The sequence below is a fragment of the Camarhynchus parvulus genome, chromosome 8, assembly GCF_901933205.1.
Source record: "Camarhynchus parvulus chromosome 8, STF_HiC, whole genome shotgun sequence".
NCBI classification, from domain to species: Eukaryota; Metazoa; Chordata; class Aves; order Passeriformes; family Thraupidae; genus Camarhynchus; species Camarhynchus parvulus.
Window position 1 is genome coordinate 20805822 of NC_044578.1, and position 18813 is coordinate 20824634.

The window sequence follows — 18813 nt, forward strand, 5'->3', positions numbered from 1 at the left end:
CCAGAGAAAACATAGCACAACAAGGGTAGAGGAGGCTGCAACAAAAAGGATCACTGAGCAATCTGGTTATTTTTTCTAATTGTAAATTGATAATACTTCTTCCAGCCACTACTGCAAATTCTTTTGCATCTAAAAGAATGCTAAGTTATTCCACATGGTTAGTGTTGCTATGTTCTTAACTATACATGCAGCTGGTGAGCAAAACAGAAAAACCCCATGAAATTTCAAAGTTACTGTCAAGTTTTAATTTTGTCCATATTGTGTGAGTTTAAGCATTCTTACCTTATGGTCACCATTTTATTTATTGATCCCTTATCTCCCAACTTTTATTCATTCTTAGCTCTACAGGTGCAAGAAGAGATTAGTGAAGAAAACATGGGTGTGCATGAAACTCGCAATACATATTCACCCTCCATTGGGGTTTCAGAGCTAACATTTTTGTTTGTTTATATATGCATGCATGCATAGCAGGTAAGTGACATTCATCTTTCCATTTCTAAGCCAAATTTTGCTTTCCAGTTTGGACACGTGCAGTTTTAATGTAGCACAAGACTCTCACAAACGCCCGTGCTTGTTAAGACCAAAACCCAAGCTGGTGTTTTAGCATGAACAGACTCTTTTTCCATGTAAACATTTGTTACCTGGTGGACCTTTGATTGGTGTCTTAGGTGATTCAATGTGATCTCTGTGAATAGATTTTGGACGTGGCTTTTTCTGTTTGATTGAGAGGGAACGTGGCTTTATGACAGTATCCATGTCTTCCATAAGCTTTAGTTGTTTCCTTCTCATGTATTCCTGCTTAATAAATTCTCGCCGTGCTCGTTCATCCTCCTTCTTCTGACGTTCTTCTTCTGTTTTGCGTCTAAAAATGACCCAAAAAATTCAGCAGTAGAAGCTTTCCAAATAAGGGATTTCAGCTAGCACAGTGAGGACAACACAGACATCAGATTTTTGGAACTTCAATGTTCTCAAGCACCAGTAAGAGACAATTGCTTTTAATTTTTTTACAATTTTCAGCGAGTTTAAACTTTTGGGGATATTGCTACTAATAAAACCAAACACAGGTTTATGAGCTTCATAGCTGTAGCTGAGTGAACATTGTGCATTTGTGCAGAAGGAAGAGCTATGAAGAAGCTGTGCGGACGCCAGCACAGCTCCCAGCCTGACAGAGCTACAGACTGATGCCACCTGCTGTCCTGCAGGGCCAGCTCGGTTCCTCTGCACATCTGCCTCTAGCAGGGAATAACCTGGATATTAAGGTGCAACTCTTTGACATGCAGGTTACACTTTTAACTAAAGAAGACATTTTTGTGTTCACCATTACTGATCATTTGGATTAGGACATGCAGTTTTACCTTGTCTCTTCCTTCTTATGTTCTAGTTCTGCTTCCAGCTGCTGCTTTCGAAGCAAAGTCTCTCTTTCCCTTCTCAAACGCTTCTCCAACAATGCTGCTCGTTTCATTGCCATATCATTTTCTGCCTTTTGATCGTCCTAGAAACCGTTTGTGAAGGAAAAGGACCAAAATTATTAAGATCTCAAAATTCAGCAACTGATTTTGCTAAGTCATTAGACACTTAATTCTGTACACTGGGTATCCTATCCTTTTTTTTGGGAATATTTTGGGAATTTTCCTGTTAATTTTGGGTCCAAAATTCAGAATTTAATTCAATTTTTTCCATTTTCCCACAGGAATTTCTCCCCATTTCTGGATTTTTTGGACCTTTTAACCCCAATTTTTTGGGAAATATTTTCTGAATATTTTTGTCAATATTACAGTATTTGGAATAAGTTTATTTTTGAAGATTTTTCTTAAGACTCTTAAAAACTTCATAGTGGAATTTTTCCTTCCTGAGTCAAACAAAATTCAACACTGATATGAGAAAACTTGCTAAGTGAGATATTTTAGTTTCGAGTCAGATCCCACATAGCATAAACTTCTTTCAGCTTCGGAAGAGTCTACATGTATGGACATGAAGGTAATTATCACAAACCCCAATAATTATGCATCATATAAAAGTAACTTCTGAGCAAGCCAGGTGTTTTGTTAGAACTGAGGAATGCTTCCAGACAAGCTAGGTCCATCTAGATACATGATACAAAATTTTGGGGTATTCTAAGATGGAAATAAGTCTAGACCACTGCCTTACAATATGCATTATACTTAAAAGCCTGTCTGAATACAGCTCTTTAATAAAAAGTCTCCAAGGAGTGCTCCCAAATACAAACTTCAAAAGGGAGTCTCAGCAGACTTACACTTCCTTAGCCAGCTGAGAGAGGAAAAAAGGCTCTCCAAAGTGCAACTCAAAAATGTGAATAATTTTTAAAAATGCAGGCTGTTATGTACTTCAAAAACTTTTAGTTAAATTTGGGAGTGAGGTGAGGAAGTGATGGTGAGTTGTGAGCACGTTTAATCAAGATCACCAAAACACAGGTTAAAAAAATCTACATTCAGCATGGATCTTCCTCACCAAGACCTCCAAGCACTCTTCCATAACTATGCATGGAAAGGGATACTCTGACATGCTCAGAACTGCAAAATGGTAGAATCTCACCACTCTTACGCTGCCAAATTAATCAAGTCCAGAATATAAGTCTGCACATTTAGAGTTGCAATACTATCTGCTCTGACTTCAATCATCAGCAACATCCACGTTTCAACTGAAGATTTAAACAAAGCTTAACAGCTGACATACACATCCACTAGTTCTCTTACCTTAAAAAAGAATCCACAACATACTTTCTGGTCATCTTCAAACTGTTCTCTATCACTCTCACCTTCATATTTCTCAACAGATACCTCACTTTTTTCTGGTGGCTTCAAATCTGATAGGGAAACTTCAATTAAGTTAGCAGTTTTGGGAGCTGGAGGTGGTAAAATGGATTGGTTTAGCTGATCATCATTTGGGGTGAGGCAGACAGTTTCTGTGATAGGCTGAGATAACACTTCAGAAACATTAGATTCAATAGGCTTAATCTCCTTTTCCTCCAACTTCTGCTCGCCCTGTTTTGGCAATTTTGGTCCTTCTTCTTTCGCTACCTCTTCTGTAGGCTTGACTTCTTTCAAAAGATTTCCCTTTAACTGAGGTTCACTTACATGTTCACCATCATCTCCAAAGCAAACAAATGATCTGGTCTGAATGGGAACCTGACTGGGGGAAAACCTCCTCAAACGGGGAAGGCTGTCCACAGACCGTGGGGCAGTCAAGGTACGGTTTAGAGGCGTTATTTTCAGTTCATTTGGCCTAGGAGTCCTTTGCATTTTAATGTGAAAAGAGGCATTCTTCCTGTTGGAAGATTGTGGAGATTGATGTGTAGAGCGAGGAGATTCCTGTGAGAAAGGTGCAACAGGAGCTGAAGTTCCCCCTTGCCTTGAAGAAGACTTAAAGTCCCGAATCTGCTTCTGAGGAGAAGGCTGAGGAGGAGAAATAACCCAAGCTTGTTGCTCTCTCATCTGCATCAGCATCTCCTGCTGAAGGGATAAACGTTGCATTTCTTGTTGTAGAAAGTGCAGGGAAGAATTCAGTTTTTCAATAGATTTTGTATATTCTAAGAGATCTCCATCATTAAGATTTTCTTCTGAGGGGCTTGCTAAATTCCATTGCTTTTCAGTATCCCCAGAAGTAGCAGGAGATTTTAACCATTTGCTATGAGAGTTTTCTGGGTTTTCTTTTATTAATTCTGAAGTCTTACTAGTTTGGTCATCTGATTTTTGAGTTTCTTTTTCTTTCAACCGATTGCTGTCAGTGAATACCTTCTCATCTTCAGCTCCTGCTGCTTCCTCTCGGAGAGGTGATACCCCATCCCCCTTCTTTTTCACAACATTGAGAAATGCTGTTCTTCCCATTTTCTGCCGCTGCTTTGTGAATGCAGCTTCAACTTTCTTCTTCTGTGCTTCAATGGCTCGCCTCTTTTCCTCTAGCTTCATCCTCAGCTGTACCATTTCAGAAGCCAGTAACTGTGTAGTGTCTCTTCCTTGAGGAACAGATGCCTCCTCAGGAATGTGAGCCCAAGCAACCATATGAGGGATGTTCAGCTCAGAACCTTCTGGTGTGGTTTTCTGAGAACTGCTTCCACTGCTTTTACTATCTGTGTGATTCAATTTCCTGAATTTCTGCTCAGCAAAGCTGGTCATTTTAACCCCTGAGCTGGAAGAAGCACTGCTGCCTGCCTGTGATTTAGTACTTACTGAGCTGGGACAGGGACTTAATTGATCTCTGTGATTGCCAGCCCGCATGTCGTAATCCTGGAGAAATTTAGATGGTTCCTCCATGTCAGAGTCCATGCTTACAGTGTAATCTCTCAAAGAAGAATCCTCATCCATTGTCTCTGGGATATCTTCTGATGGGACATGTATTCCAGTATCTACTTCTGTGTTGTCAGTCACAGGACTCAGAGCACCTTTAGTGTCTGTGATTATATCTGGGGTAGTCTGATTTGGTTTAATGTTTGAATTCAAGATGCTCATTTCCCGATTGTGAAGAAAGAACCCATTTGTAATTTGGTCTGTTTGGAGAAGTCTGGGAGATTTTTCAGTGTCATGAATTATCTGTAAAGCCTCCTCGATGCTCGGCGTCTCAATCTGATTGCCAAAATCATCCAGAACTGCCCTGTTTTGCAGAGCTCCATTTGGAAACCTGTAGTGTCTGCTCTCATTGGCATTTCTTTGATTCGCATTAAGAGACTGATTGGCCTTTGTCATGTCCTTTTCCTCTTCAATGTCTTGATTCTCCTCTTCTCCATTTACTGGTTTGAAGGACAGGTTTTTCCTGGGATGCTTCGGCACGCGGTTGATGTTTCCTGTAAGGCCTTCGTTGCTCACCGATCTAGGAATTCCTCTGCTTGGAGCAGATGCTGGAATGCTTTTCTCTTTGTCAAAAGGAATGTCAAATGAAACTCCATGTAATGATGACCTAATAGAGATCAGAATAAAGAAAGTAACTGAGCAACTCATGGTTATTAATAAAAAATAAGGAAATATTTGTATTTGATTTTAAAATTATTTTAAGCTGGTACTATTAAAGGCGCTGTTAGGTGTATTGTATTTTGCCTAGCTTCAAATATAATAAACATGCATATATTTTCAGATAGATATTTTTAGATTGATAAAGAAATGTAAGTGTAATGAATTTTTTAAAAGCACAATTGAATAGAATATAACAAGATCTTCTTCAGACTCAGACAATGCTTTTTACTACTCTGGAATAAATTCTGGGCATTTTAGGAGTATAGGAATGGCCACCATAGATCAGAAGGAAGGTGTGAAAAGACACAGTTTACACACCACTATAACTCTTACCATTTTAACTTTGGTTTATACCCTACAGATTAATAGTTTATGACTGGTCTAACTGAAAACTAAAACATTCAGCCTGATTATTCTTAGCATTCCCAAAATAATACAAGCTTAAATGCTACTGAGATCATTACTGTTACCACATTTACTTCACTGTGATGAGTAAATATGAACATATTTAACACCAACAGTTCAAGTATTTGAAGTATACCTATTTTAGTGTAAAGAATAAATTATTTACTTCTGAAGTTTGTTTCCTATTTACCAGTTTTTAATCCATGATAGGGTTTTCTCTTTCTTTTTCTACTTTTTCAAGCAGCTTAAAGAATTCTCATTACAGGACTCTGGAAATCAATGGAGCATTTACCACTACTCATAACCAAACCCCAGTATTTTGTAACCAGCTTGTAAGACTCCTTACCTTTTCTCTTTGGGCCATGTCCCTACTTGCCCATCTACATAAGACATTGATGTGGATCTTCTGATCACTCCTAAGTGAAACAAAAATAGGACCCAATATAACTAGCGTGAAAAATTATTTTAACGCCACCTTTTGCTGCTTTAACAAATTGATCTGCTTCACTACTCAGAACACTGCAATGGCAAAAATGTGTTTAAATACTGAAAATACAACTAAAGCAAATTTTATCCTGAATATATATTTTACCCCTCATCCCTCAAAGAACTTACTAATGTGCAAAATATTATACAAATCCTACTAAAACATGCCACAAATAATTGTTGTAAGCCATCTTTCACATAATCAAAACAGAAGTCAAATTAAAAAGCCACACACAATGCATTTGGTACAAACACAATCTTCCCACTTATACATTTTATAAATTACAGAAGTCAATTATGTCAATTATGTAAATGAATTAATTTTTCATGTAAAGGTGTCCCCCTATTTCTGTACAAATGATGTTTGAATAAATACAAGCAGGATAGCAAATTACTCAGAGGATGACACCTGTCTCATTGCCTCTCCCAGCCCTTTGTGAATTGTTACCTGGAACAGATGAATAAGGCTGCTGGGGTGTATGAAGTTGGTGAGGGGGTGTGTAAGCTGGACTTTCCAATCTATAAAGCAAGAGACATTAACTTAGAATTAATACATCAAAAGCCACAATACAAAGGCCAACCAGTCACCCTGTTGTTGGCCAAGACAAAGAGAAGTTTTTTTTTTGTGATGAGAAAGAAAGTGAGGTGTAGTTCTCTTCTGGAAATATTAATTTATCAACTAAAAAGAGAGCACTGTAATAAGCTTGGACTAGGACTAATGCAGGTGGACCAAAAAGTCAAAGAAGTAATTTTTCATACATAAACAGCTAGAGACCTGCAGCATAAGTTTTGTTAATGCACTTGTCTCCTGGTTTATTTCATGTAAATGTCTCTATTAGAAGGTTCAATTTTTTAGGCTTGATTTCAGTAAAAGGTCTAAACAGACATGAGCAAAATGAGGCAGCTCCTACTGGCCTCAAAACTGAGTGATTGCAGCCAATATCACATACTTTCCATACATTTCTATTTTCAGTTGCTCAGTTTGAAACTTCTGCTTGGTGTCTGGACTGCAACATGCACTAGAAGTGGATAAAGAAGACTTTGTGATAGACATGACTTTATAAATAAAAAATATATATTCACTACTAAAGAAGTAATTATAGAGATTTCCTCTGTTTCTACTTATACAGATACTTTATTTGGTTTACAGAGAAGGTCTGTAATTGAGTAGCTGTGTTAATCCAGGATGGGATTAACATAATTCAGTGTTTTGATCAAGGTGCTTTTTCATGATCAGAACAAAGACACATGCATAAAGACACATGGATTTGTATGTAAAACACTTCTAGAGAAGCCAGACTTCAAACACAAGCTGGATTAAATCCTTTCATGTTTTGAATTTTGTCCACTGAATTGAAGAGCACACTCCCAAACTACATTTTTCAGAATACTTGTCTAATGTTATTGTATATACTGTATAGTGTAGAAATGTCTCTAAATAATACTTGCAAGAAGGATATTCACATCAATTTAATAAAAAAATCCACAAGAGCATCTTTCACAACTATATATTAAATTATTCAATATAGGTTCCCATAAATTCCTGATTTTTTGGTGTCAATAACACTACATGCTAGCTACATGACATATCTGTTTTAAATGGCGTTCAAGATTTCTGTGAAAATTTTAAAATCCTAATGTCTGTAAGTTATGTTAAAAGAAAAACATACTTTCCAAATTTAACCCCACAGCCTGTGAAAATTTGCTACCATGAAGAGAATCTATACACTTAATTTTCCCTGGGGAAGAGACAGATTCTGGCACCAAGCCTGGGCTCCATGGCAACCTCAGACACTGTAACACTGCCACAGTCCCACTCCCTCCTCTGTGCTGGCTCTGGCTCTCCAGCCCATGCTCTGAGTCATTCCACAGGCTAAGGCAGCAGAAGAACATTCACTTTTTCCAACTGGGGTCCTTTTTTCTGTCTTTGTGTGCTGAAATGGCGACTCAAACACTGAAGAGGGCAGAAAAGCACACAGGGAGGAAGGCCAGGACACAACATCCTGCAGTCAGGGCTGTTCTGCCAGGGAACCTGCAGCCTGTGTATGGGATTCCAACCATCTGAAATGAGTTTTTGGGCCCCTCCTTTGTCCTGCAGTGATGTGTCATCAGGTTGGATGAAATACTCTGGTTTATGAGGAGAGTCACAGTAAATGGTCTTGGGAACCCCTGCTTCAAAGGATATGTTCAAAACTACTGGCTCTTGTTCTCCTGGTTTATATGCTCAGTCTACATGAAAATAAAATCATTGTCTACAAGAGGAACACACTCTGGATACATACAGGGAAAGGATTTGGAATCCCAGCATTTAATGGTAGTAAGAAATATTACTCTCTTATTAAAGTCAGCATAGATTCTGAAACACCAAAAATATACTTAGGAACCTTAAATCTCAAACTCAACCAAACTCTCATCCCTCTCTCCAAAAACCCCATGCAAAAACAACAGAAAAGGCTAAGCAGGATTATCTGGGTTGGAAATCAACCATTTGCTAAATATCCAGTTAAAATGCTAATTTTATCCTTCTCCTCTGTGCCAGTTTAGATACATTCAATAAACCAAAATAAACCCCAAAATAAAGAATTATAAATGTACTGTAATGCTGTCTCTCATTCACTAGGTCTAGATCAGATCACTGGAAGGCTTTCTTTACCTTGCCATAAGAAATATTAAAAAGAAGGCCTAATGTACAATTTATGTCCCTTATCATAGAAAGAATAGATGGGAAAAGACCTTTAAGATCATGAAGTCCAGCTGTTAACCCTGCCAAGGCCACCACTAAACCATGTCTGTAAGTGCCACATGTACACATCTTAAATACTTCTAGGGATGGAGGCTCCATCACTCTCCAGGCAGCCCGTTCCAATGCTTGACAGCTGGTTTTGGTGATAAAATTTTTGCTAATATCCAATCTAATCTAACCTAGTGCAAATGGAGGCTGTTTCCTCTTCTCCTTTCACTTTTTCCTTAGGAGAGGAGATCAATCTCCACCTGTCTACAGGCTTCTTTCAGATAGTTGTGGAGAGTGATTAGGCAGGTCTCCCTTGAGAAATTAATGTATGATCAGCTACAGAACATTAGACAAACAGGATGTTTCTATATTGCTTCCTAATCTGTACCAGTAACAATAAAAATAATGTTTCACATGGTCTTGGTTTTGTCTGGAATAGGGTGAATTTTCTTGCTGGTAGCTGGTGCAGGGCTGTGTTTTGGATTCAGAGTGAGTGCACTGTTGATAACACTCTGGTGTTTCAGTGGTTGCTCAGTGCTGCTCTCTCTAAGTCAAGGACTTCTCTGTGCTTGTGCCAGCCAGGAGGTGCAGGAGGAGCTGTGAGGGAGCATGGCCAGGACAGCTGAGCTGAGCTGGCCCCAGGGACACTGCAAACCATGGCTGCTGTGCCCAGCATGGGCTGGGGGAGCTGCCTGGGAGGGGCTGAGAGCTGCTGGAGGCAGCACTTGTTCTTCTGGGGGTTACTCCCCTCTCTCCTTTTCATTACAATTAGTATTATTGTCATCATCACGTTTTATTTTGTTTCAAATTATTAAACTTTCTTATCTTGTGAGGTTTACACTTTCTTTCCAATTCTCCTCCCCATCAGGAGGCAGCTGGGGTGGGGAAATTAATCACAGCATAAGTATTTATTTTTACCTATTTGAATTTCATGGTACTATAGTGCAATAACCAAATCTAACTAAACCCATCACTCAGGGTTTTCCTTGCTGTTACCTCGGTTTAGTTTTGTTATAACTTTTGGAAAATTTGCTGTGAATTCCAGAAAAGTAGCTTCTCCAGAGCAGACCTGGTCAGCAGCTGCACTGGAAATTGAAGAGGACAAGGCCATGTGACACTTCTGTGCTGAATGCTGAGAGTTGTTTTGGACACTGCTAAGAGAACAGCACTGTCCAAGTGTACAAACATGAACAAGCAGCCTGCCATGCAGCAGAGAGGGAGGGCTGAACTACAGGATATTGCACAAAATTCCAGATTGTATCTGGTAATTCAATCACTGAGCTTTACAAAAAGGCAAAAAAATAAACCAAATTAAAAAATCTGTTTGATTTTGAACAGAGAGAAGGAGATTGTGAAACAGTACTAGTGATTCTCTGACATTACCTGGCTACAAAGTCAGAACCAGATGGACCATCCACATAATTTCTTCTGTTAGCATTCAAGCTGTGAGCAGAAGCTGCATCTTTTGCAGGTTCAGCTGCCAGGAAGAAAAAGTTTAAGTTATTATAGTTTAGTATTCAGTTAAATTACATTGTAGAAAAACTGTCCAAAATAATCTGAAATAATGATTTTCAAAGATTTAAAGAATTTTCATTGATTCCATGATTTAGATTAAAACTGTTGCTTCCTTTCATCTTTATGTCCTCCAAAGCTCCTGTACTGGCACTAATTAAAGAAATGGAGACTGACAAAATAGACTAGAAAAAGCAAGGGAAGTACTAATACAGAAAAATTAACTAAAAAAGAGCCACAAAATTAAAAGGAAAAAGCAATTTTAGCAAAAGTTGTTCTGGAAGAAGTGTTTCTGATAAAATTTCTCCCCAAACTCTTAGACTGACTAGAGAAAGGTTTTTTGTCACACCCTCAAGCAGTTAGCACTATTTAAAGATTTATGTCAGATTTGTACGTGCTGTAAAGCATAAAAATGAAGAAAAGTTATAACAGCCACCCAATGAAAATCTCTTCCTAGTGCATGGAGAGCCAATCACAGCACTGCTGTGTGAACATTTCAGTTACCTGAAATGTTATTTACCTGAAAGTAGTCATTAACAGATCTCAAGATCTATCTGAAAGGCGGATTTTTAAATTTGAGAATTGCTGATGGAAGATGGTGCCTCTGCACTTGGTACAAAATGAAATTTTACAGTTAGCTCTCTATTCATTTTGCCTAGATTTATGATTCTTTCTCCTGGTATCTTCTCAGCAACACAAGCTCTTCAGGCTAAATTCTGTTCTTGGTTTCTTATTATATTTGTAATTCTTGCATGGGCATAAATGGATTCAAGGCTTGTTTAGGTCAGGAAAATTTGCAAGTGATTATACCACAACAATTCAAATGAGTTTTTGGTAACAGACAACAAAATCTAATTATGATTTATGAGATGAGATGAAGATTTACAATGGAAAACGAGAACTCCTTTCCTTCTTTAAGGAGTTGTAAACTGCCAAATCCTGTTAAGTAAAATATTCACTGCATCTGTGAACACAAAGGCAATCTGTACACATACATATCAAACCATGCATATCAAGGCCAATCCATAACATAATTACCTTGGGGATGCACAACAACACGGGGTTGTACAAATGATGGCTTTACCACTTCAAACCACCAGAACAATTCTGCCATGAACACCATGTAATTGCTCTACATGAAATAAAAAAAAAGATGGAGAGAAATTGATGTTAGAACACAAGCCTGCAAGTAAACAGATTAAGCAGCATTTGAGAGATGACTCTGTGTTTCAGCCAGTTTACAATCTCCATTTATTTTACAATCTCCACTGTTTTTTTAGAAATAGAGACCAGTACAACTGATCTGAAGCACCAATACATAACTTGACCAGATTGCAACCAATTGGGTTGAAATATTTCATAACAAGCATATGCTCAAGCCTGATGTCTTGCAGGGAGGGCAGAGAGGAGTAGGATGGGTGGAAAACAATGCCTGCCAAAGATCAGCCATTTCCATTAAAAATAGCACTGAAAAGCCCATTGCAAGGGCAGATAACACTTTTTTTCCAGAGATTTTTAACATGAAAAAGTATGGTAGCCCTTCAATTTAGAAGTTGGAATCTGATTTTGGCTTTTGTGTTAAGTGTATGCATTTGTCAAACTTGTGAAGTTCTACCCAAATTTACAAGCCTTTAATGCAAAACAAAAAACAGCAGCAGAGTTTCTTGACTGCAGGTTAGAACAAGGTTTTAGCTCCAAAGGTTTATGCACTGCTGATACTTATGTCCCTACTGCATGTTCCCATTACACAGCTATGAAAGAGACAGTGTGGGAGCCCCAGATAAAACACAAGGGGAAAAGCAGACGAAAAGGAAAAACAACTGGTGACAAACTGCATCAACAACAACAACAAAAATCAATAGAGGAAAGCCAGGCAGGAGCAGTTGTTTGTGCTGCAAGAACATATGAAGAGTGCAAAAAGCCCACAAGGTTATTGACTGTGAAGGCTAAAGAGTTCAGAGGCCAAAGCTTCTGCATCTTCAGTGCCACTTCACATCTAGAAATATCACCTGATGGAGATCAGTAAATATCCAGGTTTGAGCTGGCTCAAACAGGTGAGGAGACCTTTGCCACCAGTCTTACAAAGTCTGAAGATGTAAACAATGCTTATACATTAAACTGGGAAACTATAATTAAACAACTTTTTGTTTCAAAGAGGTTCTTCCAAAAATTCGAAACAAAAATGTCATTCTAATTCAAAAACAAACCACAGGCTTTAACAGTAAGAACATAACTTAAAAATAAACAAAATATTTTCTAAAAAAGCTTTGATAATAAATGAAATAATTTCAATTCTGCATCAGTATATTTGCAAATATAATTTTGAGTATCTGTTTCACACTTTTGCTTCAGATTTCTTTTTCCTGAAGATTTCTAACATAGATAATATTCTTCAGCAAAGGGATACTCAGACCAAAAGCTACTCCTACACTGTACTATATGGTGAAGGGATCAGGCAGATGTAGCATAGCTATTACACAGAAGTTATAAATAGAATAGGAAAAACCCCATTGCTGTTTATTCAGCTTGACTGAACTGAATGAGGAAAAGTGTATAACAGAATCTTTTCCATTCAAGTTAATGTCAAGCATAGCATTTCAGTACCACACACTGAATTCATTAGGAAGCTTAGACCAAGTCAAAATCAGATGTACTTCTCAGACAAATATGATTTTTAATACTACAATTTCAAAATATTATAATTTCTCTCTGAATATCTTCCCCTTGCCTCTCCTTAAACTTTCATAGTTTTGATTTGATTTTTAGTAAAAATTTAAATCATAAAATGTTCTAATCATAGCTTTGTTCCCATCCAAAATAATATTGCATTTAGATACTCAAATTTCTCATGTTTATGTTGAAATGCTGCATTTCAACAAAAAATAGACACACAACAGTGTGACTATTTTATGAAGGACAAATATTCCTTCTGAGAATATCTTCTACACAATCCTGAGCTGCTGCAAGACTGTTTTCCTAAAGCCACCAAAGCAGTATTTACTGAACTAAAAATGAAAGTGCTGCACAGCCCACTGAGAACAGAGGCTACTTGAGATGTCTGATGGTGAGCCATCAGGATGGAAGTCATGTTTTCTCACAGGTTATTTTTAGTCAGAACGATCGTGGGGAAAGACTGATGATCAGTAACAAATTTTTATGGAAAAACTAGCAGTGGGTCTGTAGTAATGTTGCTATTCAGAACTCAAAAGAATGTAGATACGATTTCCATAGATTTCTGCCTTGATTATGGTGACAGAAATTCTAACAGCTTGCCATATGATTATCACATGCACTTACACACAGCAATATTCAGAAGCATAACAGTATTTTAACGGTTATTAAAAACTAAGGAAGTTCTGAGCAGTCCAGGCTGGCTCAAGCCCCCTGAACAGCAGATGGCAGACTTGCAGCTTCAGAGATCATTGTTAGCTAAATATTCTCATTCAATTTAATTTAATTTCATTTAATCTCATTTAATTTCAAATACTGCAAATAAATTATACCCTCCTAACACCTACAGGTTTTAGATCTGCATATTTATAGAATAACCACAATGTCATACATACAAATGATACATATAATTTGTCACCAGGCTTGCATCCACTAAAATTGGGTGTGAGAGCAGCCTTAGAAGCTCTTAGAATTTTTTTCAAAATGAATATAAAACACACTGTGAAATTTTTACCATGATGCACATGAAAATCTCTGTTCAGTGTGCCAGGAAAGGTCCTGTCCAGTGCAAATCCAGAGCATTTTGTTATACAAGTGCCAAGGTAAATGCTTCAAGACTGCAGAAAACTGGAGTGTCACAAACTGTCTCTCGAGAAGGCCAGACTACAGCTGTGTATGATCCAAGCACTACCAGTTTGTGCTCTGTCCTGCCACAGGCTAATAAATGCCACAACAAGTCAGTTTTCAAATCCACTCTGCCTTGTTTCAGACCAGAACTGAGAGGGAAGAGGGGCCAATTAACATCAGGGAAAGCAAACCACGCTGCTTCCCTTTAAATAATGAGTCAGGAACATTTGGTCCCTCTCAGGGAGAAACTGCCTCAAAAAACTGTTCCCTGGTTGAATCTTACTTTTAATTCCTCATCCTCAATCTTTTTAACCCAGCCAGATGGGAATGAAATGGCTGATCTGACTCCCACCATACATAATAAGTGCCTCACCAAGCAGAGCCAGCTGCTCTCCCAGGTCCTTAAGGGGTTCCAGTTGTCAGTTCAGGCTTAGGTGAGCAGCCTGGCTGGCAGTGGGAGGGAAAGCTGTGCAACACGTGTGGACATTGTGTAGCCCTGAATTTCTAGGATTCATCTGTGCAATATATTTGAACACTATTTTTCACATCTCTGGTGCTGATTACAGCCTCTGCTTATGTTATTTATAAATAAACACCATCAGTATTACATCAGAAATTGCAAGTATTTGAAACTGCTCGAGTGCAATAATTATTTTTTTAATATAAATCATGGAATTACTAGGTTGGAAGAGACCTTCAAGATCATCAACCCTTCAGATATCATATACTCCTGTTCAATTCAGCAGCGGGGAAAAAAAAAGAAGTTCTGGATCTGAATCAAAAAAGATTTGACAGTGCAAATGTTTTTTCTGCCACTCTGGTTAGTAATCAGGTGCAAAAATAAGGTACCTATTCTATATGCTTCGCTGTGATTCTGCAGAGTTTGGAGTCTGGCCCACATCTAGGTCAGAGGAACACCCTTTCAGCCAAGACACAGCAATCATCTCTCACATTTGCGTCATTTCACATTCTGAAAGCTTTCATTCTAACAAATATGCCTTCTGCATGAGCTTGGGTGAGCAGACTCTCCAGATCTCAGCACAGAGCAGCCAGAGAAGACAGACTCAAGATTTCTATTATTTCTGCTTGGTTAATATGCAGGGAGGATTCAGAAAACATTGGGATTATTTTTATGTAATCACTCTTGACTTGTGTTTGTCTGTCTCAAAGGATAACAACCAAGAGCCAGTATGGTCCCCTGTTGGTGTCTCAAGCATCCATGGAATGTATTGAAATATTTTTTTCTTTAATATCAGTAGCCCTGCCTTAGTAAACATCTTATGAAGAACTTTACAAATGTATTTTTCCTAGAGGAGAAGAAATGGGTAATAAGGAGCAACAAAACTTTCTGCTTTCTTTGATTATGACACATGAAAGCTGTCTAGAAATCCAGACAAAGCTTATTTCTGCTCTGTGTTATACGAGAACTAAGCCAATAGTTTCATCTGCTGGGAAATGTCAGAGCCTCTATCAAAGACTGAGGATGCTTAAGTGAAGTCACTGTGTTTCTGTGCATTTTGATGGAAAAACTGAAATCAGGCAGTGTCACCTTGGTCAAGTGCTGCACTAAATTTCTGCATCATATCCTATCTCTAACCTCCCTTGATTTAATGTAGCAGGACAGTGCAGGGTGCCCTGGGAAGAATGTAAGGTATGTGGTTTGTGCTGGGTCACTTAAGAAGAGGTTCTGCTCTTTTCCTTCTCAAGAACCAGCAGCAAGCCAGGATACCTACTGTAATTTCTAGGACCACACAAGGCACAGCACTGTAATTCCAAAAACTCTGCTGTGATTTTTTTCTTGAGGTTTTTTCCAGTAAGATATCAGCAGCTGGTATTTTTTACTTTTTCTGTCACCACTATGAATGTAAGAGGTTTGTAAGCCAAAAGCACCGTGGCACCTACTGTGCAGTATGAGCTACTCTGAAAACAGACAGGAATTTCTGCTGATTAACAAACACACACCTCTACAAATCCTAAGACTTCATACTATGTACATTTTGTAGACTGAGATGAGTAGCTTCCACAAACCAGTGTAACTCAATGTGCAATATTTAAAATATCCATTCACAATACAAGTTTTTTTTTAGTGACAATAAAATTCAGTGGAGAATAAACACATTTATTAAAACTTACTCTACTCAGATGCAGTGGAAAACTAAGGAGGAACTACTTTAACAATGAATTTATTTTTCAAGCAAATTAATTCTTAACACTGGAAAAACAGAGTTTACAGCACTAGCTGAAGTTTCCATGCCAAGTTTTAGAAGAAAAACTTGGCAGGCTTGCTTTGTAGCATTTACATCTAAATAAGCATCCATGCCACAACAACTTGTAAAAACATGATCACAAAAGGGCTCTCTCAGATCTAGAAATACTCTAATTCTTTGAAAGAACTCTAAATCCTGTCTAAAATCAGTGTTCAGAAACAGCAAAATCACTAAGTTCAAGGTGTAAAGTCTGATGCATTGGGATATTGACAAAATATTTACTACAGTTTGTTTTTTAGTAACTGAAGCTTCCTAGTGCATACTGGTTTGAGAAATAATTCAAGCCATTACTATAAAAATAGTATGACTAATTGTCATGAATCAAAACAAGAATAATTAATTGCACTTATTCCATGTATCTGTAAGCAGAAGAAACCATCAAAATGCAGTGAAGGAGTCCTGCTGGAGCCCCCTGAGTGTGGCTGTAGGACAGGAGTGCAGCCAAGGCAGACTGCAATGCAGCAGCCTTCACCAGCACAGAGGCAGAACACTGCATGTGAAATTTAACAGCACCAAAAGCTGCCTGAAAGCACTCACTGAACCACTCTGCATACACAAAATAAACCAGCAACAGCTAAGGAGTCTAGACTTAGGTCCTACTGCCCTTGCTCACCCTGGCAGCTCATTACTTATTTGGAAAGGATTGGGTTCAACCCTACAGGAGACAACAAAGCTGTATTCAAGCTCTGGCCTCTGTGACTCTGCTTGTGAGATTGCTAGAAAATCATAAAAGCAGTGAAATGACCCAGATATTTAGAAACCAATTACATCCCATCTGCAATGGATATGCTGACTTCAGAAAAATAATATTTCATTCCCTAAAGGCAAGCCAACAAGAACCTTAAGCAAATGAAGTGTGTTTTATATAGAAGAAAGTCTTGGTGAAACATAATAATGAAAAATTAAAATTACAATTAGGCAAGAAATGGTTCAGTTGCTCCTTTTCTTTCTGCACAGGCTTAAAGAATTACAGAATAATGTTTTATTTTCCTCTTTCTAAAAGAGCAAAATCTTAGATTGATGGAATACACTTAATTGCTTATTCAAACAACTGTATTTGTTGGAATTTTGTTGCTGCTTGCATTTGGGGCATCAAGCCATTGGTTGTTCAAAAAATTTAACTCAGAAATTTACACTTCAACAAAAGTAAAAGAGATTTAAGATTAAAACACGTGAAATTGTGTATACAGAAATGAGTAAGAACAGTGAGTAATAATTCATAATAATTCATTTTTATTTAATTGCTTTATTTTTACCTTTATTGAAGAAGCTGCATAGAGCATATCCTCAAGACTGAAATGGCAACACTGGTTGAGGTATTCCTGACAAAATTCTTGAATCAGCTGTAGATTATACAGGCTGTCAGCCAAAGACATTGTATCTTTCAAACAAATGTCTAAAAAGGAAGAAAATAAGCAAAGATTAGCTACAACTCCAAATTTGCAAAAAAGTGCTTTTTGGCTTTTACTGATTCAGGAGCATTTACTGGATAATTTCAGACATAATTTCTGCTCCACCCCTCCCTACCAGAGACTTTTATTTTTCTAATTCAGAAACAAGAGAAATTATTAATTTACATTTTATCTTTGCATTTCTAAATATTTAGATATTTTTGTAAAAATTAATTTTGTTTTTCACTGTTGAGAAGTTAATTTGTTTCCCTTTTGCCTTTTGTGAAAATATAAGTTATTCTCTCACCCCAACTATTTCCATGTAATGAAAAAATACATCTAATCACTAATATATTTTTTTTAATAATTAGGTTTTCTATAGAGCAATGGCAGTAAGAAATAGACATGTTTTTGCATACATTTCTCTGTACATATTAGTTCTTTGTCTTTAAACAAGAACACATTTTAGCATCAACAAGCCTGAATCTTCACAAAAAACCAGCCTGGTCTTGGGTATTTGTGTTTGTGGATTGAGATGTTTGAGATGAGATTTTCCAAGGAGCTGAAGGCTTTTATATAAATTATCACTCTCTGAAAGTGCTGTTTAAACACAAAGAAGTGGTGGCTGTGAACAGACCTTTGTAGTTACACAGTATTCTCTGACTAGTATTGAAGCCCAGACAGTCTCTGTTGTCTTTTTATAATTGCTTCTTGGAAAGGCAAGTAGCAATAATATGTCCCATGAAAAAAGACAGTCTCCTTAAAAAAAAGGACTGAAGAAAAGAATTAAATATACTTCCAGAGCATGCATCAGATTTTATTGCTAAAGCAACAATGTATGACAGAACTCCACATAAGTTTTGAATTGTTAAGGATAAAAGGTTTCTTCATAAAAGAAATCTACTTTGATCCCAGCAGGATAAGGACTCCCACACTGAAGAAATTCACACATAGTCCATAATTCCAAATCCACAGACGATGATCAATAGGAAAAAATGTTTGACTAAACTGACTGAAATGAGATTAATGTGAAGTCATACATTTGAATCTAATAAAATTCTAATGTGATTTACTGACTGAAGGTGATATGGAGCAGGGAGTTATCACATATTAGCCAGTGTAGACATGTCTGCCTTTGGCATCCTGCAGCAATGGAAAAAACAAATATGATGCTAAAACCTATCAGAAAATTCATTTCCAGCAGTGACAGAGGAGCACTAAACAAAGCAGGAATGGGATGGCTGGATTTTTCTGTATGA

At 37.6% G+C, this 18813-nt stretch overlaps 1 protein-coding gene across 4 annotated transcripts in view; it reads right to left on the reverse strand.

The window, feature by feature from the left end:
* Positions 1-18813, reverse strand: part of CAMSAP2 (calmodulin regulated spectrin associated protein family member 2) — a 79800-nt gene that overhangs the window by 8648 nt on the left and 52339 nt on the right. For all 4 annotated transcript variants that reach the window (XM_030953942.1, XM_030953944.1, XM_030953945.1 and 1 more), the window contains 8 exons: positions 17420-17559; positions 11137-11230; positions 9970-10063; positions 6304-6374; positions 5716-5785; positions 2715-4911; positions 1356-1492; positions 642-862 (listed from right to left, as the gene is read on the reverse strand). In XM_030953942.1, the coding sequence (XP_030809802.1) occupies positions 642-862; positions 1356-1492; positions 2715-4911; positions 5716-5785; positions 6304-6374; positions 9970-10063; positions 11137-11230; positions 17420-17559 (3024 nt within the window). The remainder of the gene's footprint in view (positions 1-641; positions 863-1355; positions 1493-2714; positions 4912-5715; positions 5786-6303; positions 6375-9969; positions 10064-11136; positions 11231-17419; positions 17560-18813) is intronic.